The sequence below is a fragment of the Zootoca vivipara genome, chromosome Z1 (assembly GCF_965207765.1).
Source record: "Zootoca vivipara chromosome Z1, rZooViv2.hap1.1, whole genome shotgun sequence".
Taxonomy (NCBI): Eukaryota; Metazoa; Chordata; class Lepidosauria; order Squamata; family Lacertidae; genus Zootoca; species Zootoca vivipara.
Window position 1 is genome coordinate 65,889,398 of NC_142583.1, and position 25,457 is coordinate 65,914,854.

General features: G+C 42.7%; 2 protein-coding genes across 3 annotated transcripts in view; one reads left to right on the forward strand and one right to left on the reverse strand.

The window, feature by feature from the left end:
• Nucleotides 1–625: 625 nt before the first annotated feature.
• GRSF1 (G-rich RNA sequence binding factor 1) lies at nt 626–12,155 on the reverse strand. The gene is made up of 10 exons (XM_035103085.3): nt 11,655–12,155; nt 8,599–8,755; nt 7,265–7,420; nt 7,022–7,165; nt 6,076–6,211; nt 5,106–5,281; nt 4,854–4,975; nt 3,903–4,038; nt 2,961–3,047; nt 626–1,889 (listed from the first exon to the last, which is right to left on the reverse strand). The coding sequence occupies exons 1-9, from the start codon at nt 12,114–12,116 to the stop codon at nt 2,986–2,988; spliced, it is 1,551 nt and encodes a 516-aa protein (XP_034958976.2). The 5' UTR covers nt 12,117–12,155; the 3' UTR covers nt 626–1,889; nt 2,961–2,985.
• Nucleotides 12,156–16,263: 4,108 nt separating this feature from the next.
• MOB1B (MOB kinase activator 1B) overlaps nt 16,264–25,457 on the forward strand; it is a 31,223-nt gene continuing 22,029 nt past the window's right edge. For both annotated transcript variants that reach the window (XM_088660660.1, XM_035103093.3), the window contains exon 1: nt 16,264–16,412. In XM_088660660.1, coding sequence (XP_088516786.1) covers nt 16,399–16,412 — 14 coding nt within the window. In that variant the 5' untranslated portion in view covers nt 16,264–16,398. The remainder of the gene's footprint in view (nt 16,413–25,457) is intronic.

Here is a 25,457-nt window from a genome sequence, read left to right on the forward strand (position 1 = left end):
AGAGAAGAAAATACAGCTGCAAGCAAGAGGAACTGTAGAGTATGTCTGCTTACTAAATTTTACTTAGTGTAAACCCATTGAAATAAATGAAGATGGCTGTTAGGTCCATTAATTCTCATATGACTGAAACTAAAGCATGTAACACAGTCAACATGTTGATGTACACAACAATTGCCTGTTCTGCTTTATTTTAAAAGTCTGATTTAACAAGGGAGCATTTCACTATGCATTTTAAAGTGCATGGTCCTTGGCTGCTTCTGTATTTCAACTGATACCAAGATTAAGAGAAACAGGGAATTGGTGAACCACTTTTGATGGAAGGTTCTTGTGCTTAACAGCTCAATAGCAGACACTACCTTATATTGTGGCAAACTTGCCTTTGTAGATGAAACTATTTTTATGGAACTTTTTGTATCGTCTAGTTTTCTATAAACCCTAGCTGCACTAGGGTTCTACTGATCGTACACAAAACTGACCAGCACATTTACTTTTAAAAGTAGCTTCTATGTATAGTCAGAAGAAAGGTGTGGTTCTTAGAGGTCTTATGGTCAATGGACTGGTATTGCCTTTGAAAGCTGTGTTGAAATGTGTCAAAACCAGATAAAGAACCCTGAAGCACAGTGTCTGCATTAAGAAAAAAAGCTTTCATTTATTAAGAATAATACATTGACTTGATCAGACAGGCAAAACTAATAAGCAATGTTTAACACCTACTTGTCTAACACCTACTTGTCACTATACTTAGTGGTAGCAGCAGCAGTTGGGCTCAGCTTCACCTATCAAACTTGCTGGTCTCTACTATGAAAAGAACAGATTTGTACATAGGGGCCAAAAGCACCTGGCAATCTTTAATCACCCATCTGAAAATCCTTTAATTGCCTAGCTAGTTTAGCTGAAAAGCTGAAGTATGGGCACTAGCATTTTAAAACTTTCTGCGTATGTTAGCAACCATATACTTCATATTCATCTGGGATTTGGGCGCACAAGTATATGCTGGCAACGTTATCAGTCCTCGCGCATGTCCTGGCAGAACCAAGCAAGGTAATGGTAAATTCAAACCGTTCACATGGTAAAAATCAGTTTTCATGTAAGGAATTAGTTGGATCCAAGGGCTGTTGCATCAACCTAACCATCTTACTAGGATGAAGACTGAAAGCATTAAGTCTTTACCATACATATGACAATCTGCTAACTTCCGAGTTAAATGTTAATACAGCTGAAGCTACTTATGGAGAAACAGCAGTTTCTTTATAGTCAGTATTCAGCACCCTATCTAAGATCTGACCCAAAAGCCCCATGCATGCTCTGCTGAGCATATGCTGCAATTCAGCTTCCCTATCCTAGTCAATATTAAGGAACTTTCTTTGTGGTGACCCACAGAACTCCTACCATGAATTACTGCATCAGAGCATTTCTGTCATTAAGTTCCATGTAACAGACTGGTGCAGATGTAACACTGTTCTACCTACCAGAGATAAGCAATTTGCAGCAGGCTACAGAATCTCACACTTCTCCCCCTAACTTTAAATGTTGAGTTGGCATTGAAATCACAGCCCACTTCTATCTTGCTTAACCAGAGTGAAACAATCAGCAACGCATCTGAAGCATCCGTGCTTTAGAAACTGACATTTATGTAACCCTGTGATCACAGCTTGGGCCCCAGTCTACCAGGACATGTAACAAGAAGCTTAAGGACAGTTCAACTTTAATTTTGGTTTTAAACAGATCCTGCACAAACGATTTGTGGGGTTGCAGCTGCAGCTGCTAGATTTACTTTGAAAGGCAATTCAGGAGAAAAAGAGTCCTTTAGAATTTTTCCTTGCCGGTTACGGGAACACCTATATTCCAGCTCTAGGAAAATGTGCAAATGAAATGCATCTTGATTTATCCTGTTGGGAAAGAGGGTGTTGAATTAACAAATATGAATACAAGTCATCCTGGCCCAATACCCTCCTCTTTCTTTAGCTTTCAAATGTAACACAACAGTAACATGCTGGGTGTCTTTAGCATTTGGAGAATCTCAACATTCCTTATGCCTGCAAATATAGGCTTAAAAGACTATGAGAGCAATAATTAGCAGCAATATTAGCCCAGGGAGGTTTCCAGTTGTGAAAGAGCAAAGCTCCTTCTTCTTTTCTAGGATTAGCACAGCAGACTTAAGTCCTGAATACGAGATCTCTTATTAGTGCTGCTCTAAATTTGGTTGACTGCTTTTTTATTATAGCCAACTCTACCACAAGGTATTTAAATGGAGAAAATGTTCCAAAAGAAAATCACAATTTACATGAGAAGAGATTACAAAAGAAAAACAGAAAAAGAATTACTGCTTCCACTAGAAAATACCCTTTCAAGTTTCATCCTGAATGCATGAGCACAAGCAGAGAAGAGCTTACAACCACTTTTTCCAGTATAGGCTTCTCAAGGCCATTTCACATGGTTACCTCATGAAAATCCCCAAAACCACCAGTTCCCCACTACCTTACTTCTCTAATATTGTGCCATTATTTGCTGTTTGCATTTAAAAGCCTTGAATTAAATGGAGTAACCAAAAGGTTTAAGCCTGAAATTTCCCACTGTATAGCCCACATTCATGGAGAAAGACTTAGCAGTGGCTACACATCATCATGGCTGCATCCTGCCTCCGGGATCAGAGACTACAAGCCTCTGAATGCCTGTTACTGGGGAGCTGGATACCCTCATGACCTCCAGAAGCATCTGATTGGCTGCTCTGGGAAACAAGATGCCAGACTAGATAGGTCTTTGGTCTGCTCTACCAGGGCTCTTCTTGCATTCACATTTTGCCTATGATCTCCAAATTCAAGGCCTTGGGCTGTATATATTGGCTATGATTTGAATCTGGGAAGTTTTAATTCACTGCAACTACAGATTGGATTATCTCTACAGATGCTTACTTGACAGTCTGATTTCCTAGAGAAATTCAAGTTTGCCTTAACACTCACCTATACTTTGGGAATTATGCCATCGTCACTGGCAACCATTTTTTCTGCTTGGTGATGAATTCAGGAATAATTCAATGTATCTATGCTCTGTAGGAGAAAGAAACAGCTTTACTTTTCCATTCATGCTTTGAAATGTTTGTGCAGGAAAAGTATGCAGCAATGCACATCACTTATCAAGCACTAAATGCCACCATTTACCTGATACCTACATCACTGACCTCAGTTTTCCCAGAAAGCCAGTTTATGGCAGACACAGCTGCTTAATGTGGTCCTCCACAGCTGTGTAGTGACTTCTGGAACTGCAAACAAACAAGACCTGCCTGCAATGCCTTTTGGAAACTGCTAGACATATACTGATGTGCAGTGTCATCATGTAAGGATTCCTCACTTGTCATCAGTAGCCTTGCAACTAAATATGAACCATGATTTTACAAGGCTCATAAGGCACACGCAATGCATCACAATGGTTTAATACTTCAAAATGCAGTATTAGGTTTTAAAAACAACAGGTTCAGGCATTGTGCTGCAGTAATCCACTCACCCCAGCAAAGCAGCTTGCAACTGGGATGATCAAAAGCGCAATTTTGGACCCCAACTTACCAAAAGGTTTTTTCTCATTCGCCCCACTGGAAGACCTCTTGCTCCCTCTAACTATTTGCACAACAGGATCATCTGAATGCTTCTGGAATATTTTCTTATACTGACTCTCAAGGCAGGTGTGGGAAGGGCAAAATAGAGAACCTGTCATCTTTCTGTTCCAGGCAGTCTACATCAGAGGAGGACATCTTCGCAAGGAATTTTTAAAGTAAGGAAAAAATATATACCTTCTCAAAGGGCTCTTGCTACATACTCCTCCTTCTTCTGGTTTGACACTGCTGTACCTCATCATTCCTCATCATTCTAATCCTGTGTCCCCAAGGGAAATACAGAAGTTCCACTTACGCACGTTCGACCTGTTCTTGGCCATGGCTGCAATCGCATCTTCATGTGTCTCAAAGTGAACATCCGCTTCTCCCGTTGCTTTCCCGCTTGAATTATATTCCATAGTGATCCTCACCGGTTTCAGGGGAGCAAAGAACTTTAAAGAAGAAAGGCATGTGGGGTGAAAGTCAAGATTTAATTATCAGAATCTGAAAACCAAGACCAAGCAGAAGCAGTGGAATTACTGTTCTATATTTGCGACTAGCAGTAATGTGTTAAAAGGTCTTAGCTGCTGTCCAGACATAATAAGCCAAATTGCTTGTCGCACAAAGCTGGGCTTGTTCCACAACTGAAGCTTACACACTTTGCATTGTCATCAAAAAGCTACTTTGGACATGTCCTGCTGAATTTTTGACTTTTTTTTCTTTAAAAGTGAAGACCATGCTATACCCCAAACTGCTTTTGAAAAGGTCCTCAGTTCAGAAGCTGTTCATCATGTGAGATTGATGTTAAAGAAACATAATCACCACTCTTTTCATGTGCAACTAAGTGGTTCTTAGTATTTTCCTAAAGGCCAGGAATCAGTCACAATCAAGAGGGGGAGCCTAATTAGTACTGAATGAGTTGCAGGCCAATAAGCCCAATCCTCAGGTTTGTTGAATGTGAGTATTGCAGTGTTAGCATCCACTGTCTCAATCCTCTCCGACTTAAAAGTTGAAATAATACTCTAATGTGCTCTTGATTTTCCTGGTGGCACAAGCTTATTGGGAACAGGTCACGAGTAGTGGCATTCAGGAGAGAAGTGCAGGGATGAATGAGTTTTAGAACATTGTTTGCAGAACTGCTTCAGGCTAATCAGGACTTGTAAGTTTCAGTGACTGACAAAAGCTAAAATTCCCATTTTGAAGAATAAATACAGCAGTTCCTAATAAAATTGTTCAGGATATTTTAAATGATATTACCCCTACGTACATTTATAATATCTTGTGCAGTTGCTTGAAATGGCAGACCCCTCAAATGAACAAAGTGAAGCGAGGAGAAACTCCCAGACTCCGACACATCCCGAGGCTTTTCAAATGCTTGCTTAAAAACTTCTGTAAAGTGAACAAGGCCAGAATGAATGTGTGCAAATTACATCTGTGTCCTGTCTGCCTCTCTCCAACGTGGAGGACATAAAGAGTCAAGTCAAAGATGTCTCAAATGATAAGTATTGTATGGACTTACCATTTTCTTTATCACTTTCATACGTAGCAGTCGGTCTTAAGGCCTCATTCAACTCACTTTCGTCAAAAACAGATTCGGAATCTTGTTTCAGAGTGGGATAGCCCATCATCTTGCCCCGGAAAAAGCCATTGTGTGTTCGAATTTCACTCTTTTGGCTTGGGAATATTTCTATGTATCTATAATGGGTTTTTTTAAAAAAAAAGTGAGAAGAGTTAGATCAGGATTAATATTTCCCAAATACACAAAGGCTCAGTTCAGACAACAAGCTCCTGCACTACTACTCTTTTCCAAAAACCAGAAACAGACAGACAGGGGAACGTATTCAAATCTATGTAAGAACTAAACCAGAATGTAAACCCAGGTCTGTCACATCCAAACTACAATTAACTTTTGTGTTGAAATTATGGCTTACAGGGAAAGTTCAAGCCTTTTGTTTGCCAGCTCAGATGTAAGAGCAAACAGTTAAATGCAAATGCAGAGAAAACTGGAGTGTACGAGGGGATGAGGGAGTAAGTATACAAGCTCAAGGTTCATTCATGTAATGCAAAACCATTATTTATTACATGTGAACTAATTCAGAGTATTTTCTCTCATTTATTTTCTTGACAAGCTTATAAAGCAAGTCAATATTATTCTCATTTAAAACCACAACTGGAGCGGAAGATAAGGCCCTGTTGACATCTACCATGTGAAATCCATGACTGACACTAGAATTCAAACCCAGGTTTCTCTAGTCCAATATCCACTGCCAGCTACTTCAACACATAATACTGGAATGTATATATGTAGGTACATACAATAACCCTCTCTCAAGTCCCATCCCTCCTCACAACAACCAATCCAGCATAATGTTTTGATTGGGGGAGACAGCATACATCCAACTTCCACCTGCTTTTTTTTGAAAAAGTCTCTTTTAAAAATATATATCCACCGCTCCTCTCGTGGATGTTATCTTCCAATAGCAACATACCGGTTCCCAATTTCCTCCTTATGCTTCAACAAGGCTTGATTAGCCATCTCAGGGGTAGCAAACACCACAAATGCTTCTCCCGTTTTCCTTCTTCCCCTCTGGTCCATGACAAATGTTATGTCGACTATAGTCAAACCTGCAAGAGAAGGCAATTCAGTAGCAGCAGGGCATATTTTGCTCTGTTCTTCCTAAGAGGAGCAAAACATGAACTCACGCTCCATGATAAAATTGCACGTCAAAGGCTGCCTTAAATATAGTGGCACTAACACTTTAGCACTTGCTTCTTGTACAATTTACAAACTGATGCAAAAATGTTATGGATGAGTCTCAAGAGCCTGAAGCTAAACATACATGAAACAAAAGACTCTCCTGTCTCTACCTGCATCCCTTTTGACCTGCTCCCATTCAATTTAAATACACACACACACAAGATATGCAGGAAGCCCCCTAGGGCACTTGCTCATACAGCACAAAATTAGATAAAGCAGATTCACTATGATGGAATGTCCAGCTTTGCTTCACTGCCAGGTGTCAAACTAAACCTAAATGTGAAACAATGCATCCATTTAATTCTACCCTGTGTGACAAAATATCACCACCACCAAAAAAAAATTCTGAATTATTCTGTTACTTGACTCTTCTGGGAAAGAACAATTCCACTAATGCTATCAGATCATCCTTGTACAGTATCCTCTTTATCAGAATTCTTCCTGATCTGAAAAAGAATTTACTCATAATTCTTCCTGATCTGAAAACAAGGAGTTTCCAGTCATATCTAAACCTGCTTCTGCATCCCCCCCCCTTTGAGTTAACTTTTCCTGCTCACCCTAGAAACCCCATTTGACACCTCCATACCAGGTGCACAACAAACAAGAATCCCCATTTCATTAGACAGCCCAGGCTCACAATCACTTGCTCACATAATCACTACTCCACGCAGAATCACCTGAGAAGAACTCAGAAATATCCATTTCATTGCAGCTGTAGGGAAGGCCTCTCAGTCTCACCACTCCATCGTTTGTCACAGATGTTGAACTGGAGTGCAAGCTCTTCATGATGGCATCAACATCCTCATTATGTATTTCAAAAACTGCAGTAGGAAAAAAAAAATACCCACAAGAGGCAGCGTTCGAATAGTGGAATGAGTTCTTGAATCATACTTAATGCCAAGCAAAAAAAGGAAGCCTACCTTCCACATAACGCTGACCCAGATATCTTCTGTGCTTGTCCAAGGCGTTTTGCACATCCTGTTCTGACTCCAGTTCAACCAAAGCATCTCCTCTGCGTTTGCCATCTCGGTTTAAGAGGAAGTGGATGCCATTCACACCATTTCGAATCTTGCTACCTACAAGGTTATTAAGTAGGCAGATGAAGGAACTTCAGGTGCCTTCTTTTCTGATTCAGATGCAATGGGACATTTTGATGTTTCATACCAGAATGCCACTAAATTCCCCTCCACCCAAGGATCAAGGCCTGAATGAGGTAGCCCCATTTGGAGGACTTTCCAGTATCTCCAGGGTTGTATTAAAACAGGCATAGGCAACCTTGGCTCTCCAGATGATATGGAACTACAACTCCCATGATCCCCGACCACTGGCCCTGTTAGGTAGGGATCATGGGAGTTGTAGTTCTAAAACATCTGAAGAGCCAAGGTTGCCTATGCCTGTATTAAAAGCTCCAAGGATTCAACATCTCACTCAGCTACAGAACTGGGAATTCAGTATGTTGGCACATCTACTGCTACTTTTAAAGATGCTCTTCCATGGTGTGCCAAGTTATTTATAAACGCTCTGCGCTTATTAAAACATATAACAATGATTAATTGCTTTAGCCAATGAGTACGCCTAGGGAATTGTGAGCTTCTGAAAATAGCCTTTTTACAGGCTCCACAACCAGAAGCAGCTCTACAGAAATGTAGGCGATCAATACAGTTCTGAACAGATTCAACAGAAGTACACAGTTCCAGACATATTGTACCAGCATGGAAATCTAAACTTAATTAATTGGTTAGCCAGAACTCCTAGATAGTTCAATTCAGCATATGTGCCTCACATTAGTGTACGTTGCCTTATTTACTGGAAACATTTTTATCCTGCTCTACAGCTGAAAAGGCTCTCGGAGCTGCTTAGCGATCAATACAAATAAAGATGTTCCCTGCCCTCTCATGGGCGTGGGGGAAGCTGTCTCCTCCTAAATCAAGTAAATAAATAAAAATACTTAACTAAAACTAGAAACTGTAGAAAGATTTTAGATTTTTCTGAGCACTTGAGTGTCCTGCCCCCCCCCACATAAATCCTGGCTGTGCCCATGTGCCCTCTAGCTGAAAGAGAGAAGCTGCTTTAAGTGCATTGGCAGGGAAGCTCCCCATGCCTCTCCCTCCTGGCAACCTCAATTCTGACCAGCCTCCCTGCCCCCCAATAAAAAAAACCCAACATGCAACATTAAAACATGCATTTTATGTGATTTGTAGTCCAGACCCTTAGCCATGTCACCATGTGGTGGTCAGGGGGAAAAAGAAATTACCTGAAAAAAAGTTGAGAACATCTTCCTCGGTGCAGGAGTAAGGCAGACCCTGGGCCCGAATAAGATACACATCATCTTCCTCGCCATGTGACTTAGTTGGAGATGGGTCATACTCTGAGAGAGGCGGATATTCATCATGAAATGGAGGGCTGTGCTCCTTCAAAGAGAGTTGTTGTTTCAACATTATATTTGTAACTAAACATATAATCAGGGCACAATTTATCAGTCAGGAATATAGGTATCTGCCTCATGCAGAGTCAAACTATTGGTCCATTTAATTCAGTATTATCTAGACCGGGGTGGGACCCATGGACCTATTTAGGCCTGTGAGGCCATTTCAGCCAAGCCATGCCCGCCTTTCCTACACCTGACGTCATACACTGAAGGAGCACTACTTGCAGGGCTTCTTCCACACTTGAAATCAGCCTGTTTTCAAATCACATGGGCAAAATTGGTCACCTGACATCACTGCAATGTGATGATTGGACTGAAGCATGTCCCATGCAGGGACCAGATTGCTTAAAAGGCACATGTGATACTCTAACAAGGCTCTGAGGCATGTCCTCAATGTCACAAGTGTGTCTCTCCAATGGGATGGGAAATTTTCTCAGCACCAAGGTGAAAACACATTATGATCTGGTTGATGAAAAGAGTTTATGTTATGTTACATATTTTCTGAGAGCATATAATAATAAATAATAAATTATTATTATTAATATAATTTGAAAGGAAAGCAGAATTGAAGGAACAAGGGTGGCGTCCTTGATTACTTTAAATGACTCTCAATCAAGAGTGTGGATTACAATTGCTGCTTTAATCTTAAATATGCACAAAGAGTGGGGGAAAATAAACTTTCCTCAGTTACTAGGACCACGTGGTGAAGCAATGGGTACCTAGCTGAATTTGGATGTTTCCCCTCAAACACCTGAGGGCCAGGGTTAGTCAACAATTAGGTGAGATTGACGACTCGGCTATACAGCTGCAAATAAAATGTTTTAAGTGTGTTTGAAGTGCAATATGCAATGTGACACTAGATGGTGAGCCTTATGGAAAATTCAATGTATTTCTAAAAACGCTTTTTAAAAACCAAACATTTTCAGAACGGTTTTTTAGGTGCGCAGATTCTACCTCACTCACATACTGGCAAATCTAGGCTGTGCCATTATAGCTGATTGGGAGGTCTTGTGCAACAAACCCACTTCTCCAAAAGATTGGATTTTTGGTGATAAGCAAAAAACTGGAAAAATGCCCTGGAAAGGGCTGGATAACACTTGCTTTGCTGCAACTGCTATCTAACCTCCCCACAAACAAGTCAGAATGAATGCCCATTGAATGATCATGTCGTCTAATGTCTCTGCAAACACATCCAACAAACCTATCCAAGAAATAGGTTGTCTGGAAGTACCTCCAGTGTCAGCAAAGCATATTTTCATCAATTCATGAACTGGGTATGTTAGAGATAAAGGCTCCTAACAAAATTGGTGGATGAAGAAAGAAGGCGGCTGCACGGGTTTCTCCAGAATTAGAAATACTGTATTAGTTAAGTGATGCATGTAGGGATTTGGGATCTATTACTTATTTAGTTATTAATTTATGTCCCAGTCTGCCTTCCAAAGGTGTTTAGGGTAGCACCCTCACATTAGGGGGGTCACAGCTGGGCAGCTAGCAGTGCTGTTTTTTGCATGGCCAACACCATACTTCCAGGTGTCCAGCCCCGAGGCTTCTCCTTCTCCTTCCATGCTAGGTCAGAAGTAGGACCTCACTTGCTATCTTCCAGTACAAAAGGTCCCTTTCCCATCCAGAAGATCTCCTCTCCCAACCTTACCCCCAATGCAAGAATGCTCAAGAAGCTTCTGTAATATCACAGAAACTGGTGTATTCTCATTGCACTAGAAAGGGCAATGGGGCGACCTGAGAAGAAAACCCAGCAAACAGCACCCAGGTATCCTTCCCAGCTGGTCAGCTCCAGGAGAGAAAGAACACAGAATATCATGGTCAGAAGGACCCCCCTCAAGCAGCTTGGTTGGGGGGAGAATTTCCAAATCCCCTCTGGCTACATAATCTGGTCGCCCCTTCAGCTGCAGTTTAGGAAGGGAAGCGGTTTCTTCCCAGTCCTTCAGAATACAGCTTCGCCCTGGGAAATAGGGGGTGGGGAGCTTCTCTAGAGACTGTTGGGAAGAGCAAGCAATAGCTGAAAGCAGCAGCTCCCAGAGGTCTCAAAAGACAGGATCACTCTGGAGAGATAAAAAAAAAAGCTTCTCCCATAACTTGGATTCAAACGCTACCCCCCCAAAAAAACCCTGTTATAAGGCCTCTACACCAACGTGAGTCTTTATTTGTGTTCCTGTGCTTTTAACTTCAAAGTCTGTGTTCTTTTTTCCCTTTTAGTGATGATATCCGCTTTTCATCTTGCAAGATATGCAAGAGCTTGCGCAAACAGCTTTTGAGGGTTTTTCTGTCCTACAGCCAAGTGGCATATAAATCTCAGGAAATGATCCAACCAATAACATCAGTTTGGGGGAGCAGTATTTTGGCTTTGTGTGTATGAAGATATGTATGTTTGTATGTATGTATGTATGTATGTATGTATGTATGTATGTAAAATATCTCACTGCCTCCATTTCTTTCCCTTCTATTTGCCAGGAGGTGATGGGACCAGTGGCCATGATCTTAGTTTTTTTGATGTGTGTTTGTGTGTGCACGTGTGTGTGAGTGAGCAAAAGGAAGCCGAAGCCACGCCGTCCAGGAAGAGTCCCAATTCCCACTCAGCCATAAGGCAGAGTCTGTCTCCCTCAATCCACCCCTCCCAGTCCACCTCAAAAGGATAAAAAGAGACCCCCCCCCCTGCACTCCTTGGGATCAAATGCACGAACTGTCGAAGGCGGAGTGCGGGGGGAGTGAAACACTACAAAGTGGTATAGAAACGAAATAAATAGCATTCCTCTCACGCGCACACTTTTGGGAGGCTGTGTGTGGAGAACCATTTCCCAAAGGCACCCCGAAGTATCGGGGGGGGGGGTGTTCCCCGTTTCCCCTCCCCTCTGGAGAGCCCTTACCTGGCTGTAGCATGTCCCCGCGAGGGCCGGAGGCAGCAGCGAGCTCCTCAGGGCGCCGAAGCCGGGCAAAGGCCCGGCGGAGCCGGCGAACTCGCGGCTCTGCGTGGCTGCCCCGAGCAAGAACAGGAGGCGGCGGCGGCCGGAGAGGCCGAGGGAACCGGAGGAGGAGGCGGAGGCGGAGGCGGCGGCTGAGGAGGAGACTGAGGCGGCGTGGCGCAGCGGCAGGCAGGCCGCGCCGGTCTGGCGGCAACTGCTGCAGCTACAGCCGCAGCCCCGGAGCAGCGCGCCCAGCACCCAGCGCGTCCCGGCCATGGGAGGAGGCGAAAGCCCCGGCGTCGTCGTCGTCGTGGTCTCCGCAGCTACCGCTGTCGTCGCCGCCGCTACGAAAGCCTGAGGCACATGCGCGGAGGCGGCAAGCGGCCTGCAGCGGAGCCACGGCGGATCTGCGTCAGGAGGTGGCATCCTAAGAGGCCCCTCGCTCGCTCGCTCGGCCCGCCCCTCACGCCGAGGCCTGGGCCTCGCGTGAGGGAACTTGGGAGGCGGGAGAGCCTCGCTCCTGACAGGCGCAGCGCGGCGGCGGCCTAAGCGAGGCCTAGCGCTGTGAAGGGAGGGGGGACTCTGTTCTCCTCAGAGCGGATTTATTTGGGGGTGGGGGTGGGCTCAGGAGAGAACTCCCCCCGCAGCTTTGGGAAAGGGGGTCGGCCAGTAGAAGGCCCTGTCGGGCCCCACCACTTGAGGGAATCGTGCAATTGTATAGTTGGAAGTAGGGGAGCCAACTCTTAGGGGCCAAGGTCCCTTCGCGTCCTCCCCCCTCAATAAAATAGTTGAGGGAGCCGGGCCCCCACCCCATGGTTGATGGGCATTGCCATTCAAAGGGTATGTGTGTATTGTGATGGATTATGTGGTGTGGGGCCTACCTGCCCCCCCCTTAATATTTTACTCAAGTTGGCACCCCTGGTTGGAAAGGACCTTAGGGTCACTTAGCCAAAAAAAACCCAAGATAATGCAGGTTTGTATGTAGGGCGCTGAAGGGCCTTTGCTTGACTGATGATGGACTAGAAGGTGCATTTCTGTTTGAGGACGCCTCCGATTTGGGTAGTCGTTCGAAAAGTTTAAACTGCCAACAAGAAGATCAGTGAGAAGCAAATGACAACCTCGAGTCTTGGATATACAATTCCAAAAACATGATGAAATGAGCTATATATTCTCTTAACAAGTCATCTCCCCCCCCCTTCTCAAAATAGAACTTAATAGAGTACATACCAAATCTGTAATTGCATGTTTTTACAATTTTTATGCTACCATGTGTGACTGTCTAATAATCAACTTTTTATTGGTTCACAAAGCCTGAATAGGACATATCGCAGCCAAAGGGTTTTGTGAATGTTCAGCTCTTATGGCCATTCCAGAGTACTTCGTTATGCCCATTTGGTAGACTGGATAACCTCAAATGACAGATCTGATTTAGCGTGTCTTAACAGTTTGTGGTTATGTAACACTGCAGTAGACTACCAGAGCTTCCCATACTAGAGTAAGCATCTCAACTGACCCGTAACCCTTTTCAGTATGACAGTAACCATACGGTAGAAACAGAATTCAGGTTATACAATTATCTCACATGGCAGTTACTGAGCCAAAATAGTACTGTTGGTTTGCTGCAGTAACAATTGGAATTTAATATATACTGATATGCAAAATATTTTAAGTGAATAGGTCTGAATTTTTAGACTGTTTTTTATTATGCTTCACTGTGGTTCTCTGTATTTATTGTATTTATATAATTTTACATTCCAGTCCTAATCACACTTATTTGGAGGCCAGGCTTATTGATATCAGTGGAACAGCTTTAAGAAAATGTGTTTATGTTTGCAGTAAAGGGGCATACCCACCCAAACAAAAATCAGTGTTTCCATAGAACTCGTCAAGTGGATTCCCAGATCAGGACATTTCACTTCTTCAAGGCTTGGTTAGGTATCTGATCTGCTTCGATATACATTATTCACATGTGTAATAAAGGTTCAAGATAATGAACATTAATTTGCTTCATAGTTTGTTCCCAGGTGGGAAAGTTTTACCTGAAATAAAGAGGCAAATGCTGGAAATTAAACCAAAGGCCCAAGAAAAAAGTGAGATGCTTAATACTGGTAGAACCAATTATTAACAGGCAAAGAACATTGGCTTCATGCTACAAAGGTACAGGTTTTTTTTTCTGCTACCAGGGAGGTTCCTTGACTTTTATTACATGTTAATATCTAAAACAATCAACTACTGCTACTTTACAAAAAGACACACCAAAGAACATCTCTCGGATTAATTCAAAAACATATCTGATAATCTGGTTCAGAAAATAGAGTATTTAAAAAAAATTATTTATGAAAGATATGTATGACTAGCATTTGAATTTCCTCATATTTCTGAAGGTAAAGAAATAACAAGTGGCTTCCCCATTGATTGATTCTTTTTTAAATTTTTTTAAATTATTTTTCTGTTATTATTAATGCACAATAAAAAAGCCATACATCAAAACTGAACAAAAAACAAGTAGAAATAATAATAAAAAAGTAAAAAAAACAAAGCATTATAACAAAAAGAAAAGAGGTCTTTTGACTACAGACCTGACCTCCCGTCTACTCCTTAATTGAATTACAGTACATATAACTTATTGCTGGTAAAAACTATTATCATGGTTTAACTGATTCTTGGTTTTTCTTTGATCTTGCATCATTCTTGATACTACGACTGAAATTAGTCAAATGCTGCAACAGAGTTTAAACTTATGTAATTATTTTTCAAATATATTTTAAAATCTTCCCATTTTAAAACAAAGACCTGTTTTGGTTTATTTATTTTTTCAGACAAGTTATCTAACTGCATATTCAGTCAATTTTTGGATCCAGTCTTGCATAGATGGAAGTTTGTCAGATTTCCAATTTGCAAACCCCATTGATTGACTCATTCTCCTGTCAATTTAACATACAGTAATCATTCCTGCCAATAAGATTCAGCACAATCCATCTTAATAGTCTACATTTATAAGTGAAATAATCAAAATACATTTGGCTTTCCTAGCCAAAGATGGGAGACATGGGGCAATTTTTTTTGACATAATAAAATTTTGCTGCTTTGATGTGTTGACTGAAGATGGTGTGTACATGCATTCAAGGAGCAATGTGGGTCTTTTCAATCACCAGAGGTACTACCCACCACATCCCTTCAGGTACTAGGCAAGATATATTTAGCATACAAAAAGTCAGTACAACAGATGCCAAACACAGAGCCCCACCTCTACATCAGTAAATATTTTTCTATACTGTATACACATACAGTGCTGCAGAGCTATGAATACCCAGTTGAGGGTAAGCAGTTGAATACACTGGGATTTACTTCTGAAATTGGGGCTATAAAGCAGAATATAAGTGTTATAAATAAAAAAGGTGAGAGAGCCTGACCATGTTGCCTAGTTGGCAGATAGAACATGCAAATGTGCTGCCAGTGTGTGTGTAGCAGTTTCAGTAGACCTCTTCACCTTGCCTAGATCCCCAGCTATGGGAATGGGTTCATGGCAAAGGTAGAAAAAGCAAGGGGGAATCCACATAAAAGAATCAGTAAACCCACACTGCAGGTTCCCTTCAGCTGTACTTTCAGGAGTACTTTGCTTCCCTGAGCAAAGCAGGAAGCAGCAGAGACACATGGAGCAAAAGGAACCGGAATGCAAGTAACCCAGGCATTGCACCCCTTTTTCGGACACACATACGGCAGTCACGATGACACAAAGGAAGTGCAATAGGCTGACATAAGTCTAGGTAAGGCCAGCTGTTTCTACGGTAAGTTGTGCTGGCTTCCTCCAAATGGTATCTTGAGCAATGAAGAGCAATATTAATCATGTTGCACCAACTCGGGCTTATCACAGGTTGGGCAGATGAAATTTGGAAGAAGGGGCACGATGACTGCGTATATTGTGAAGATACACAACTACCGTATAAAGTTGTGGTCTGGATTTAACTGTTGGGAGCCACCCAGAGCAGCTGGGAAACCCAGTCAGATGAGTGGCATAGAATACAGTAACAACAACAGGTGTGTGTGTGTTTGTTTTGGGAGCTGTAGCACCACTCACACATTTTATTACTACGTACAGGAAATCGCCCTGCCAGGAACACAAGCTCCCATTTCCCCTCAGCTGCAGGCCAGGTGGAGGGAGGAAGCAACACCTGTTGAACGTCTGCCATGCAACTAAGCAGGGCTGAGATCTCTGCATTGCAGGGGGTTGGGCTGGATGACCTTCGGGGGTCCCCTGTCCAGCTCTACTATTTCACAAGGCCCAAGCGGAAGGCCGGCTTGTGATTTTAGTCAGGGGCGGCGGCTGGGTGGGGGAACCATTTTCGCTCCTCACAGAAACCCGGCGGGATGCCCGTGTGTCTGTGAGGGAGGAGGACGTTATGGCCGGCCTCGGCCGGAGGAGGCAGGAGAGCGCCGCCGCCGCCGCCGCCGCCGCACCTCGCGCCCTCTGAGGCGAAGGCAGCAAGGAGGCGGGAAAGGGCGACGCCGAGGAGGAGGAAGAAGGAGGCGCCCGCCCGCCGCAGCCGCCGCCGGCCTCGTCAGTCCCCGCCCCGCGGCGCTCGCGCTCCCTCTCGCCGCCCGCCCGCCCGTCCTTCCTCCCCTTCGTCCGCTGGGGCCGCCTGCCGCTGGGAGCCGAGCCGAGTCCCGCTCGTCTTCCTCCTCCTCCTCCTCCTCCTCCGCCGCCGCCATGAGCTTCTTGTTGTAAGTGCGGGCCGTCGAGGGAGCCCCTTTCCCCGCTTCGCCGGCAGCAGGGCCCAACTCGGGCTCCTTTCCTGGCGCCCGAGCCCCCCGGGGGAAGTGGACGGAAGCCCTTTCCGCCTCGCCTCCCCGCAGCGCCCCATGGCTCTGCCCGGGGGCCTTGGCTCTCCAACCGCTGCCTCCTCCACCGCTGGGGCTATTTTACTTCTGGGTGTTTACTTGCTCTGTTGCTTAAGCCTCTTTCCTCACATCCTTTGTGTTCGTGTGTATGCCTTGCCACCCCCACCATGGCTGGCCTCCTCCTGCGGCTCCCCATTTTCTCCTCCTCGCCCTCGGGCTCTCCCCAATTGTGCCCTCGCCCCTTTGCTTTCCAGCACGTTTCTTCCTTATGTGCTGATGCTTCCTTAAAAAAAAAAAACAAATCACCACCACCCCCACCGACCGCAGGAAAAAAAGGGGAAGTGCTTTTACAATATTTATATTTTCTGGTGTTAACGTTGCTGGTTCCCCTTAAATAGTTCCCCCATATTTATCATCATCATCACCACCACCACCTACTGCCCTTCATCCAAAGATCCCAGGGCGGTTTGTAACAGAAAAATACAAAATGCATATTAAAAAGAAAGCGTTATTTTTTTTTAAAGGAGGTTATCTCTTTGCTTGCTTGACCCTTTGATTTAAAAAGGGACCGATTGGTGGGATGGGGGCTTTGGGAAACCCCTTCTGTACCTCAGTGGGGGAGGGGAGATTTAACTGGTTCGCTTATGCTGAAATGGGAGGCTGATTTGTTGCGCCTAAACTGCTTCCTACCCTAAGTTTCTGTTTCGTTCCTGGACCTCTGGGTGCCTATTGAGCTAAAATGGGGGTGTTAGCATTTTGGAGGATATCACTGCTGTTGTCTGAATTGCCAGCTGTAGTCAAGTGGAGGAGTTCTGTATTATAGAAAATAAGGTGATTCCTGTTAATTGCGGAGTGAGAATGATGGTGGGGGTGTTTGTAATATCAGGTGCCCCATGTGCCTGCCTGTTCTTCCCTCCCCCACTGTCCCCTCTTGGACAGCAGCTTGGAGAGACTCCCTAGTGGTTTCTGTCTGTAACCATAAAATGAAATTGCATCCCCTAGTTTGTCTCCTCCCTTCCACCCCGTCTCAGGGAATACAGTACAGGAGTCTGTAATTAATCACCCCTTCTCCCCACCGGCCTTTTCTGTGTTTGAAAAGGCAGCAGTTTTTCCTCTTGAGTGGTTCTTGTGATTAAGATAATGGTTATATGGGGTATCCAACGTGTAGAGAAGGGTTTTTTTGGTGGGGGGTTGTTTTTTTGTTTTGCTGAGACTGACAGGGAACGCAGCTGGCTCTGTTACGTAGGGGGCTAGACATCTTGGACAATAACCCTGAGGGATCCCCTTCCTCCTTTTGTACTCTGGCCATTGATTGCAAATGCGTTGTGGTCTGGCTGCTTTTAATTTTTTGTTTTTTAAGTATCTGCTAGAGTGAAAAGCAAACTTTTGGTTTGCTTAAAATCTTTTTTTTTTAAATGCATATCTAAATTTAGAAGTAGATTGCATGGTACTTGATAGTCTTTTAAGTCCCTCTAGGGAACACAGGACACATATTTATAGTAGAAACTAAATTTAACATTTTGGCCTTCAAAATTGCAGGAGGGGCTTCTTTTGTGAAGGGTCTATTTGCTTTGAGGTTTTGAGGTTCAGCACAGAATTTGGAGAATATACATCTTCCATTTCCCTAATACTAAACTTGAAGAAGCAATTTGAAGAAGTTTATTGAATTTTATAGGCAAAGGCTACAGTCTTATACACAACAGTAAGCACCACAGAACATCCTGACTTTTAACACCTGAGTAACCCACATAGGATGGCTTAAAGAAAACCACATGAAAACTACTTTGCTTGGTTCTTAAGCCTTTCAGTATAAAAGCTAGTATAAAATGCAGTTAAAAGCTACTACAAAGCTTTTGGACTTTTGAAGGATTGGCACATGTTCTGAAAAACTCGAAGCTAGTTGTGTTACAACTTGTCTTGCATTATAGCAAGCAGGTACTGGAAAGGACAGATGGGTGCAGACACTTGCAACATGAAAACAGCTCTAGATAGCAGTAGTTGTTAGCTAACTGACACATACAAAATGTGTAGGGCCCGTTCTGTTATTTGGTTTCCTAGTTCAAAAGTACAACCAAGTAATCTCCAGTCCTTGCTGGTTGGAGTGGAGGCAATCTAATTATGACAATCAACATAAACCGGTTAAGTGACTTACAAAATAAAACAGTGTACTCCTGGGAAAGGGAATGTTGGGGACTTAAACAAAATAATCACATTGTTGTAGAAGACTTAATTTGTCATGTTCCTGTAAAATGTAGTTGTGCTTATACATGCTTCCACAAACATCTGCAAAATAGATTTTTGATTAATATTGGGATGGCCTAGTCCTGTGCATATGCTTTAGCCACAGTGACTCAAAATGTTATGCCATATAGAGACTCAATCGTCTTACTCTTTAAAATATCTGGAATGGATTTGTGTCTATGCAAAACAACAACAAAAACACAAAAAAAAACTGAAGCAAACTTCCAGAGCCACATAACTTTCTTTGTGTGCATGTGGCGCCGTGTAGATAGTTTGGAAGGACTGTATTTTGAAAAGGAACCTAAAAACAAATTTATTTAAAACGAATGAAGTGTGTTTTCTTCAAAAAGGCAAAAAAAGAGGTGCTCTCATTTGGTCTCCTGGAGTAATGATCTGTTGTGGTTTGATGCTTCTTTCTATATAATTAAGGTCCATAGTAATTTCTGATTCTGTAAGCTCATGTTATCTTCATTCTGCTTGTGAAAGCCAAACTGACAGCTGCATTTTTAAAAGAACTCTTCCTGAAGTTTGAGACTGTCTAGCAATACTTGCTGTGCAGATATATCTGTGAGTTGGGCCCATCCACCCACCCTTGTAGAAGAAGAGGACAATAGATCTTCCATTTTCTTGTCTTTGGTTTGGGGTTTTATATTCATACCTGCCTTGGTTAGCAAACACAGAAGAAAACATAAAATATTTGGAAATGGGGAGGAAAGCTGGTTTTCTGATCTGCCTGTTCTTTTTGAGCTTTCACAGTTCTAAGAAAATAGATGTTGGTTCCTGTTGTGTTTCCCTTTTTTTGCATGAACGCAAGTGTTCAACAGAGATAGTGGCCCAAGTACATCATTTCTCTTCCGCATGGCAAGGCATGGGTAGCATGTCTGTAGCAGTGTTAAAAACTTAGATATATAAGCTAAGCCCCAAATGGCTCCTTAAACCAGGGTTGTAGTCGCCAAATGAAATGCCCAGTTGTCATTTTTGGGCCAGACAGCAAAAAAAGTCATATTTTTCAATATTTGGGTTCCTGAAATTCATTCTGATTGTGCAGATAAAATACAACAAATAGTATTCTTCAGAATGTGTTGTTAGTGTGTGAAAACAGTCAAGATCCAAGGATCCCAATCCATGCACCTCCGGATGTTGGAGACTTCAGGCGCCACCCTGGGGCCCAGGCATATTCACTTGATCACAAGTGGCTGATAGCCAGGTGCAAAATGCGCAAAATTTTGAACACTGGTGTGTTGTGGGGCAGCCAGCATTGATGCTATGAGTTGCTGTGTTTGTGCTGTGGACAGTAGTATTCAGTTGGAAATGTAGACTTTCAGATAGGTCAATTTGGCAGTGTTACTTCAAGAACAAATCACTGCAGAGTTGCAGAAACCATAGCCTGCAATTCCCAGGAAGATGTTAAAGATAGCTTTGGTAGGCGTACCATATGGCAATGTACCACTGCTTTTTAGAATTGCTTAAATTGCCTGCAAAAGAAACCCTTGTGAATAAAAAAACCCCACACCTTGCTTAAGCTCATCATATTTCAGTAGCCTATTGTTTTTTGTTCTTGCATTGGGTATCTAATTTATTTGTTTATTAAATAATATATGTCCGACCCTTCCTCTCAAAGGACCCCAAGGCTGCAAACAAAAAGTGATAAAACATCTTAAAAACAATTCCGACCTAGATGCAGACAGGGAAAGATCTCAAAAGTCTTGTTGAAAGAGGAAGCCTTCAGTAGATGATGAAAAGACAACAGAGACTGCTCCTGTCTAATATTCATGGGGAGAGAATTCCAAAAGAGTAGGTAGGTGCCACAACACTAAAGGCCTGCTTCCTCCACTATGCGGAACTGTACCTTCTGTTTAAGATGGCATCTGCAGGAGACCCTCACCTGAAGAGTTCAGTGATTGACTGGGTGTACAAGGGGCGAGGTAATCTTTCATGTATCTTGGTCCCAAGGTATATAGGGCTTAATAAACACTAATCAGCACCTTGAACTTATCCCGGAAGCTAATTGGTAGCCTATCTTCTAAGAGCAAGATAACCTTTCAACTATGTAAGCCTCAGTGAAAAGCACTAAGCTTATTTGCCCAAAACATGTTTAAGATATCTACGGTAGATAAAATGTACCTATAGAAGTGACACTGATTTTTTTATTTTTTTTACTTCTGCATCATATCTTTAGGAAGCCTCCAAGATTATAGATTGTTTAAATGTACATTTTAAAAAATCAAACTCTACGGCCCCTATTTTCTCTTAAGGCTTAGGTCTTCGCATTAAACAAATTTGTACGATAAGAACATTAAGATGGATTAAGATTCTTTATTAAGACATTTGCTCACTGAACAGAGAGTTCAAATGCACATCACACACTGTTCAGACCACACAAGTGTGAGATGTTATGGGGAAACTCTCTTGTCAGATTCTGCTCTCATTTTGCCTTGTACAGTATGTGGATACATGTTATGCCATTTATATACCTTTTCAGACTCCCTTTGGTGCTGCGTGGAAGCACATGCTCTTACATGCAGGAACTCATGCTTCTGTGCAAGCTAGTTAACTGGATATTTTATGCTTGCTTTTGAATCTGTTAATTGCTCCAAGCCTTTAGAACTGTGTATCCTGTGATATGGGATATGGTGGCGCTGTGGTCTAAACCACAGAGCCTAGGGCCCAGCTTACTGATCAGAAGGTTGGTGGTTCGAATCCCTGTGATGGGGTTGCTTGGTTCCTGCTCCTGCCAACCTAGCAGTTCGAAAGCACATCAAAGTGCAAGTAGATAAATAGGTCGGGAAGGTAAACAGCATTTCCGTGCGCTGCTCTGGTTCGCCAGAAGTGGCTTAGTCATGCTGGCCACATGACCCGGAAGCTGCACACCGGCTCCCTCGGCCAGTAAAGCGAGATGAGCACCGCAACCCCAGAGTCGTCTGCGACTGGACCTAATGGTCAGGGATACCTTTACCTTTACCTTTTTATCCTGTGCTACATCACACACACACCCTTCTGATCTCCTTTTGTACAATATTAATTTGAAGGCTTTTTAAAAAATCTAGAATAAAATGGGCTTTAAGCCCTTTGGGTACCCCATGGTGTGCCTTTTATGTAAAAGATAATAGCTAGCCTACTTGCCTCCTTTTTATAAAACTATCCCATGGGAGACTTGTCAATCACTTTTAAAATTATATACATGGAAGAAGCTGTAAATGGCCTCTATGTGATGACTCATCCATGTTGTTGCAAAGTTGTCCATGTTGTTGCAAAGTCGTCGCATTGGGCATCATGTAATTATTCTGCAAAGCTGCCATAGAATGTGGAAGGATATGAAGTGTCAAAGCTACATGTCTACATCAGTAGAATAATATCCACCCCAGGGCAGCAAGGACAGAGAAGCCACAGGATGGAGGCTGTTTTCATCTTTCTCTGTGCCTTCATGGCATTTAGCATGCCAAATATATGCACTTAGTCAGCAATGGTAATGTATAGGCCACGTTGACAAGCTGAACTGTTGTCTTTCCTAATGGTTCAGAGTAAGCACCGCTTTCTACATTATGTTACTACTGGGTGGGTGGGTGGGGAGACACCTAATATTTACAAAATATTTACAAAAAAATATTGTTGTAATTATTCCTTTTCTCTCACTGTATCTGAATATTGGTCTTAGACCAACCCACCCAGCTATCAGCCCCATCTCAGTCTGTCACTGAGAACAAATACTGCTAGTCTTAGATTTTAGTGAATTGTTAACCCTGAGTGAACAGAGGTCAAGTTTTCTGCCTGGGGATTTGTTTACTTTTCTCCCTGGGGAAATATTTCTCACTAGAGAGTTGTCACCAGTTATTTTGAATCAGTATGTGAAACTTCCCATGTCTCCTCACCTCCTTGGTCCTATAGACGTCTTAGCTTGCAGAGCTCTCCTGCCACGCCAGCACCCATTCCCAGCAAACATTTCTGTTTTATCGACTTTGGAGAGCGGTGCATTGATTTATTTGCTTTTTTTCATGTTTTCAACAAAAGGCTGTTGAGTGCGCAGAATTTCTGTAGGCAGAAAGATTCTTACAAATCAGAAGTTGACTTATCTTTGGCAAACAGTGAAGTCTGTGATGAAAGGTTATAGGCTGGGGGTGCAGAATCCTTTTGGCTACATGGGCCAGATCCTTAGGATCTGCCTCATGGGTAAAATTGGGCAGGTGGGCCGCCCACAAACCTTTTCACTCCAATCTTAAAGTGGGTAGGGGCAACCTCCTCCCACTTCTTTTTGAAGTGATGAGGGATGGCAACTGGTAGGTAGGTGAGCAGAGATTGAGGGAATTGTCATTATGGACCAAGTTAAATCCCCTCGCTTGATTTTACTTACCCCTGCTATAGAGAAGTCATTGCCAATTGGTGGCTGCTGGTAACATTCAGATTTTAAAGAACATTATGCACCAGCTTTTTATAGTGGTAGCCTTGTTTCTAGTGATAGCCAGAGGTTTCTTCCAAGCTGATGGGAGAAGTAAAGGGCATTGGAAATTATTCCAGGATTGTCTGCTTAAATATAACAATTTGATCATTTTGGAAATCATACTTCCAGGCATCTTCTTGAAGAAGAATATGGTAGTCCAGGCTACCATGGTAGTCCATTAATAGGCATAGATGTGTGTCCAAATTCTAGTTTTGATTGAGCTTTGATAATTAATTCTCTACCATTCCAGCTATAAAAGTAGAATAATAATTCCCTGCTCACCTGAAAGCCGAAAGAGTTAGTGAGATTAAAATAAAGCAATACTTTGCACAGTGAAAGAGCTGCAGAAATGAAGAAAATAATAAGTTGGTTAAAACACTAAATGTGAATTATTTTTGTCATTGGAAGAATTTCTCTTCCCTCTTGAACGTTTTTAGCCAGCATTTGATCTCCTGTAAATTAGTTGCTCTGGATTCTTCTTATTGGACATAAAAAGGAAAGCTGCATAGATCATGCTACTTTTGCCTCAAAAAGGACCCGGTTCTTCCTTTCATCCTTGTGTAAGAGCTAGAAATACTGTTTCTAGTTAGATTGGATTTTGCAGAACAAACCTAACTATGTTTTCCTGAACATCTGGGAAAGGTAGATATTTTCCAGTCCTTGGAACAGCAATCTGGGATGTCCATGATGAAGAGGAAATTTTTGAAAAATTAGTTTTGTCACTCTGTCTTCCCTAATAATTGGCAGGTTTTATCTTATTTCTTTGCAGTAGCTTTTAAGAACATCATAATTCACAAGTGCAGTTTTACTTGAGGTCTGCTCTAACATCTGTTTTTCTGTTCTAACATTTTCATCTTGTGTTTAGCTTTAGAAGTTTAGGGATTTGCCCCAGGCTGGCAGATTCGCTTTCTGTGTGTTCCTCTTTTTGAAAGCTGTCAGAAACCATAGAGACTAATAAAGCATGAAAACTTAAATAGAAATTCTCCATTTACCCTGAGTGCATTAACTTCTCTAGAAGTTAATACTGTATTGTCACAATGTATAAATTCTTTTGCATTCCCTTTCAAATGATTCACATTTTGTTGTATAATTCCTAAATCACGTACGCAGCTTGTGCAGACATAATGTTGACTCCCTCTTAATTGCAATTAAGAAATCAGGAGCCGTTCCTGAGAATGCATGTTCCCTTCTCAGGAAGGAATACTCTCCTGTTCCCTAACATTAACTATGCTTTCCCTGCAATACTGATCTGAAACCAGCTGTAAAAAGGTGATCTGGTTAAACAGGGTTCTTGGTTAGTCTTGGCAGCACTTGGTGTTACTCTGGAATATCTGAGTTTGGGGCCGGTCAGGTTTGTGTTAGATGGCCAATTCAACAATTTCATGCCATCCTTATTTAAACCCTTTCTCTGCTGCAACTTAAGAATTATGAAATTCATTGCTATATAGAAAGCTGGTTTACAGAGTCAGGCTATTGCTTCATCTAGCACACTATTGCATGGTCTGACTGGGAGTTTTAACCAGCCCTACCTGGAGAAATACTACTACTACTGCTGCTGCTGCTACTACTACTGTACTACTACTACTACTAATATTGATGATGATGCCCCACCCATCTCGGTTGTCCCAGCCATTCTGAGCAATTTCCAACAAAATATAAAAACACAGTAAGACATACATCAGCATTATAAACTTCCCCTCGTGGTTTGAATCTTGGATTTTCTGCACGGAAGGCTGGCGAATGCTTCACCACTGAATTATGTGTGGTTATGTACAGTACTTGCCCAGTGTCACTCCTTTGGGCTCTGGCAACCTGTCACCAATCCTCCCCTCCTATCCCCATGGCCTTTACGCACACCACTTACCTGGTTTTATAAATTGTTATTACCCATGTTCTCGAAGCTACGAACATGAGTTTGACCAAACTGCGGGCGGCAGTGGAAGACAGGAGTGCCTGGCGTGCTCTGGTCCATGGGGTCACGAAGAGTCTGAAACGACTAAACAACAACCAACATTACCCATGAGAGCGCCCCCCCCCATCCATATTCAGAGGCAGAATGACTGCTAGAGACATATTGCTAACTATGGCTGGAGACAAGAGTGCTGGGATTGATAGAGCAACACTTTCTTATGATATTTGCATATGTGGACCAACCTTGCTGCCTGGCTGGAAGCTGTGGGTAGGTAGTTATTAGAAAATCAGATTACTAAGGCTGTCTTAATGTAGGCTATCTTTACTCTTAAGCACTACAA

Excerpts from the sequence above, each read along its gene's own strand:
- GRSF1 (XM_035103085.3), bottom strand. The coding sequence starts at position 12,116 with ATGCCACCTCCTGACGCAGATCCGCCGTGGCTCCGCTGCAGGCCGCTT. Across the intron at positions 7,421-8,598 it reads TGTTCTCAACTTTTTTTCAG|GTAGCAAGATTCGAAATGGT; the intron begins GTAATTTCTTTT and ends ATAACCTTGTAG. Across the intron at positions 6,212-7,021 it reads TATTTCTGAGTTCTTCTCAG|GTTTGACTATAGTCGACATA; the intron begins GTGATTCTGCGT and ends CTTCTCTTGCAG.